This window comes from Tiliqua scincoides, chromosome 5 (genome assembly GCF_035046505.1).
Source record: "Tiliqua scincoides isolate rTilSci1 chromosome 5, rTilSci1.hap2, whole genome shotgun sequence".
In the NCBI taxonomy this organism is placed as follows: Eukaryota; Metazoa; Chordata; class Lepidosauria; order Squamata; family Scincidae; genus Tiliqua; species Tiliqua scincoides.
Window position 1 is genome coordinate 95,541,681 of NC_089825.1, and position 6,087 is coordinate 95,547,767.

The 6,087-nt window shown below is 44.8% G+C and overlaps 1 protein-coding gene across 1 annotated transcript; it reads right to left on the reverse strand.

Annotated features, from left to right (window-relative positions):
- Positions 1 to 879: 879 nt before the first annotated feature.
- LOC136652415 (vomeronasal type-2 receptor 26-like) lies at positions 880 to 4,482 on the reverse strand. Its single transcript, XM_066629354.1, has 2 exons — positions 4,407 to 4,482; positions 880 to 1,784 (listed from the first exon to the last, which is right to left on the reverse strand). Exons 1-2 carry the CDS (start codon positions 4,480 to 4,482, stop codon positions 880 to 882), a joined length of 981 nt encoding a protein of 326 aa, XP_066485451.1.
- Between the last annotated feature and the right edge of the window lie 1,605 nt (positions 4,483 to 6,087).

Consider the following 6,087-nt stretch of genomic DNA (forward strand, 5'->3'; position numbering starts at 1 on the left):
TAAAACTGTAGCCAACCACTCCCTTCTCTCTTTGCCACCTTTCTTCTTTCTCCCCTGCTTCCCTTCCCCAAGCACAAAGTGACAGTGCTAGCATGGGCCAGAGAGCTGTTCCTTGTGGTCTGCCTTGCAACATGCCTCTTCTCCCTGGAAAGCAACTTGCAAGGTTCTCTTGCCCTGCTTCCCTCCTTAAAATTAACTTGCTTTCAAATCCTTCCCACCTGTTGCACTCTGCTTTCCATTCAGGAGCTTATGTGGTCTTAGCAACCTAGCCCACAATCCCTAAATGTTTGGTATGTAAAACAGAAGAAGAATAGGTAAGATTGGTTGCTGGTGCAGACTCGTTTTGATTCCCCTTCCTTGTATTTGTGCTAAAATCTCCACAATAAAAGTTTGGTTACTGAATCTTCATTCTCTCCCCCTCCCTCCCACTTCTCTTGGCCACTGCATATAGTCCCGGCACATGAAATGAATTTCCCCTGCATGCACATGTTACATGTGTTCTGAAAATCACACCCAGTAACTATGTTATTGTTTCAGCGTTATGACTTCTGTGCTATGATTTTATATTCAGTTATCAAAATTATCTCTGGATAGCTGTCTGAGATACAGCTATTGATTCTGAAATTATTTATTTATTTATTTGTTTGTTTGTTTGTTTGTTTGTTTGTTTGTTTGTTTGTTTACTTACTTACTTACTTACTTACTTACTTACTTACTTACTTACTATGTTTCTGGTACTCAGAGCAGCATATAACATTTGTCTACTCTGTCCCTGCAACTTGCAAAACATTCAGCAAAGGATGTGCTGTTTTATGCATAATTTCTTTCTGGGTATAGAGGGAAAAAAACATGCAAACACCTACAATTCCACAATGAGATTTAATGATTTCTTTTCTCTATTAGCAATTTCTTGGAGTTCAGATCTACTCTTAGGACTATAACATAACATTTGGGGAAAAACATGCAAGCTAGAAGCCCAGTGTTGGACGCCAAGATGGCAAAGACCTCCACGGCAACTACATATTTCCCTTTGGTGCTCATGTAAGCAGGAATGAAGGAGATCCACACAGTACAAAAGACCAACATGCTGAAGGTGATCAGTTTGGCTTCGTTGAAGGTGTCAGGCAGTTTTCTAGCAAAGAAAGCCACAGAGAAACTGATGATGGCCAGAATACCAACATAGCTCAGAACACAGTAGAACATGATGATCAACCCTTCATTGCATTCCAGGATGATTTGCCCAGAAAGGGAGTGCATGTCAGTGTCTGGAAATGGAGGTGAGGTTGACAGCCAGACAGTGCAAATCCCCACTTGAATGAGGGAGCAGGAAAGGACAATGGAGTTGGCCACTTTTTTCCCCAGCCATTTCCTCATGTTGTTGCCTGGCTGAGTGGCCATGAAGGCCAGGACCACAGTGATGGTTTTTGCCAACACACAAGAAACAGCCACAGAGAAAATGATGCCAAACATTATTTGCCGAACAAGGCAGGGGACTTTCTGAGGTTTACCAATGAAGAGCAGGGAAGAAAGGTAGCAAAGCAGGATGGAGCTGAGAAGTACACAGGTGAGACTCTGGTTGTTGGCTTTGACAATGGGAGTGTTCCAGTTCTTTATAAAGGTTAATATCACTAAACCTGTGATCACAGCAAAGAAAACAGCCAAGGAAACAAAAATGATCCCTAAAGGCTCTTGGTAGGAAAGGAAGGTGATGACCTTAGGGATACACTGGTCTTGGTTCTTGTTTGGATGCTGGTCTTGTGGGCATTTGATACATTGAGCTGCATCTGAAAGGGACAAACAGAATATCAGGTGTTCACACAGTGATGCTTGCTGTAAGGCAATGGTTCCCAAACTGTGGGTCCATGTCCCGCTAGTGGGGTCATGACCCAGCTTTGGGTGGGTCGTACAACCTACAAGGCAGATTAGGCTATGTCAGTGGTTCCTAAACTTTTTCTCACCAGGACCCAGTTTTTACAATGACACTCTATCAGGACCCACCCAGCTTTACTAGACTAAAAAGAGAGTTTCACTTTACCAGCTGCCTCTGTTTTTATCTTTTTTACTATGGTGAGGGGCGATCGCCTTTTGGAGCATTTGTTGAGCTCCTTGTTCATCAGATCAGGACCTTTCTGGTGGCCTTGGGTTTCCCTTCACCTGACTTTTGATAAGAACAGAGGCATGTTTGCCCACTTGTGAGTAAACATGTACATGCTACTGCATTTCGGTTTCCATAGTGCTCAAAGCATTTTCCGTCTCAGAGATCAGCTTGTCAGTTTCGCGACCCACCAAAAATCATTTCATGACCCATTGGTGGGTCCCGACCCACAGTTTGGGAACCACTGGGAAACGTGCATCAAGAGTCAAGCAACCTGCTACTTGGAGGAGGGGGCGACGATTGCTGCTTGGACTGGATTTCTGATCATAACATCATAGGCCCAGAGCAAGCGGGCTTTAGGCCAAACAAGTCCGCAGTTGATCAGTGTGCGGTATTATCCCATCTAATCTCTAAACAAAGGATTCAAAATAAATCCCGACTTTACGTGGCCTTTTTAGATTTGAAGTCGGCCTTTGACTCCATAGATAGAGATATACTTTGGGATAAACTTGGGAAGATGGGACTGGACAAAAGGCTATTAATATTAATTCATGCCCTTCACTCAAACACTTCTTGTCAAGTGAAACTATCTCCAAGGGGTGGCCTCTCGGCCCCAATTCCAATCAACAAGGCAGTCAAACGGGTACGTTCTTGCACCCACTTTGTTCAATCTCTTTATCAATGATTTGGCTCCCTTTTTAGCTAACTTCGATACGCATTCTCCCAAATTAGGTTCAGTGGAAACTCCTTTACTTTTGTACACGGATGATATGGCCTTGATATCCCGCAGTAAAATAGGATTATGGAGACTGGTTAACGCCTGTATAGAATATTTTACCAACAACGCCCTGCAGTTAAACTATGATAAGTCCAAGATTGTGGTGTTTGGGCACTCTTGGAAACTGCAGTCTTGGCTTTTTAGTGGTAAATCAATACACCAAGTCAAGGAATTCCAGTACCTTGGTCTCCGGTTCCACTACTGGCACTCCTGGTCTTCCCATCGCCTCCCAGTAATTAACTCATCCAAATTAGTTGTCCAGGCTATAACCCGCTTTTTCTTTTCTTGGGGTAACTCATTTGTTCCAGCTGCTCTCCAAGCTTTTAATGCTAAAGTTACACCTCAAATTTTGTATGGCATTCCTATATGGATGCCAGCATTAAATGATTTAATTGAAAAGATCCATTCAAATTTTTTATACAAAATCTTAGGTGTTCCGCATTGCGTTCCCTATGCGGCACTCTGCCTGGAGACAGGCCAATATAGGCTGGAGTTTCTAGCATGGTCCCGTTTCTTAAAATACTGGGCCAAAGTGTGCTTCAAGGGCTGATCAAAACTCTTTGTTAAAAGGGATACTGACTGACCCAATGTTATCTCCCTGCTTAGCTCTTTTCTATAAGAAAATCAGACAAATGGGCCTCGAGGCAGATCTACAAGGAGCTGCTACACCTGAGGTTTCTATTAGGCTCCTGATAACAAGATTAACTGATATAGAAAGGCAAGAGATTTTGGGTGCAGCACAAAAAAAATGTTCGCCCCTGAATTTTCACCTAAGTAATACATTTGGTCAACAACCAAAGTATCTGACCTTCTTGAAGTGCCCCTTTGCAAGGAGGGCTTTTACATTAGCTCGCTGCAATGTGTTGCCTTCTAAAGACCTACTTGGCAGGTTTAGAAATGCCCCGAAGGAAGAACGAGTCTGTAACTGTGGCCTTAGAGAGGTAGACTCTCTTTTACACATTGTTTTGCACTGTGTTGGCAATCAAGTGCCTAGAGATCAGTACCTTCTCCCATTATTAAGAACTAAAAAAAGTCTTTCTGAGAATGTTTGCCTACAATTTTTGTTGGCGGGAGATTCTAAATTCGTGACCCTTCCAGTTGCGAAATTTTTACACCTGAGTAACTTGAAGAGGGCTAATCTGTTGGTCCTAAGCAACCTGGAGTTACCGCGCAAGTAAATTGTTCTGTTTTAACCTTTATCTTTATTTGCTTTTTTAACATATATTTATATATTGGATTGTTTAGAGATATTATGTGTTAATTTTTATGCCTAATAAAGGTTTGATTGATTGATTGATTGCTGCTCAATCACCATTATAGCCGAAGAGGCTTGAGCAGCTAGCTGGTAAAATGAAATTTGTTTGAGGTGGGTCCTGATGTTAAAAAGTTTGGGAACCACTGCTCTAGGAAGAAATGATGAAAGGTTTGTGGGCCGTAAAATGGAAAAGTATCTTGCCAATTACTTAATAGCTGCATACCATGTATGGAAATATTTGAAAACAGTTACTGGCAAATGCGTGCACTGTCACTTACCTGTCTGGTTGGAAATCATTTCTGCTGGGCATGGAGTACAGTCATAGCAACAAACTGGTTTCCCCTCCCAAACCATCTTTCTGTGTCCAACAAGGCAGCTCTTGACACATGTGGAACGGGGTGGCATCTAACCATTAGAAATAGAAAGATGTGTCACACCAAACATGTAGTGATCCTAAACTTCACCTAAACGTCTGCATGACATCAGCAAATAGAGTGAGACTGACAACTCAATCCTATTGTGTGTCCCCCGCCCCCACTGATGCAGTGGTACTGAAATGGCTACCACTGCATCCTGTGGGGGGGGCAGTTGAGGAGGTCTCCTCTGGGTAAAGGTACCTGGGGGTAAGCCTTTGCAGTGCAGTGGGGGAGGGTTACTTATACCTTCTCTAGCTAAATAGCTAGTACAGTTCTGTGTGGACTCATGCTACAGGAGGTGGTATGGGAAGGGAATTAGGATTTGGTGGAAGTCTTAAATTATGACTATGGTATGATTATGGTATGGGAAAGGAGTTAGGCTTTGGTGGAATTATGACATAGGACTGAAGCTTCAGAAGACACTCAGGCATGTGCTTCTTGAACCCCAGTATTACAGCACATGGAAAGCATCATCTGGCAATTCAGCTATGACATACAGCTGTGGTTTTCATATTCTCCGAGAGTTTGAAACCCGCAGTAAGTCTTTGCAGGGGCAGGGGGGAAGGCAGCAGGGGCAGGGGGAAGGCAGCGACATGATCCCCAGGATGGCGTGGCTCAGGGGGCTGCAGGGACTGGGATGCACTCACCAGTCCCTGCAGCAGCTGTCCCTGTGTGCGGGGAGCCCTGCGCGAGCACCTGCAGGGCGACCCAGGACAGGGAAAGGGAGAGTGGAGCCATCTGCTCTGCCTCTGCAAAAGCGGAAGGGGAGCATGATCGCCCCACACTCCCTGACCTGGGGAGCCCTGCAGGTGCTCGCGCAGGGCTCCCCACACACAGGGACAGCTGCTGCAGGGACTGGAGTGTGCACCCCATCAGAAGGGAAAGCAGTGATCGTGCTCCACTTCCAATTCTGCGGAGCGGGGCGTGATTGCTCCGTATTCACTTTTCCTGAACTGGGGAGCCCTGCAGAAGGTTGCGCAGGGCTCCCTGCACCCCCAGGAGGCTGCAAGAGGCTTGGGGAAGTGCACCCAAGACTCTGCAGCCCCCATGAGCAGCGCAATCTGTAGGCCATTGCCTTCCCCCTGTCTCCTGGCTGTCCCCGCCCGTTAGGGGGGCAGAGGCCAGGACCCACAGGCTGGGGCATCGCAACGTCCCAGTTTGAATACCACTGACTTACAGATATACCCTTGATTCCTACCTTCTCAAATATGCTGTTCCACACAATGCTATCAGCACTGATGGTGAATTCTTGACTTGGTGAGATCTTTCCAACCCAGACTTTAAGGAAGGATTGATTGGAGAAAGTCACCCAGTTGATAATATCATACCCAACGGACAATTCCCCATTCTCAAACAAAACTTCATATCCTGCACCATTGTTAAAGAAGATATTTTTGAGGAAAGAATTGAGCTAGATTGGGAGAAAAGACCATGAAGAATATGTGTATATGAGTCAAGAATATAGCCACTCTGCATAGGAAACTGCCTTTTACTGTGTCAGTTCACTGATCAGTTGAGCTTAGTGTTGTCAAAACTAACTTAT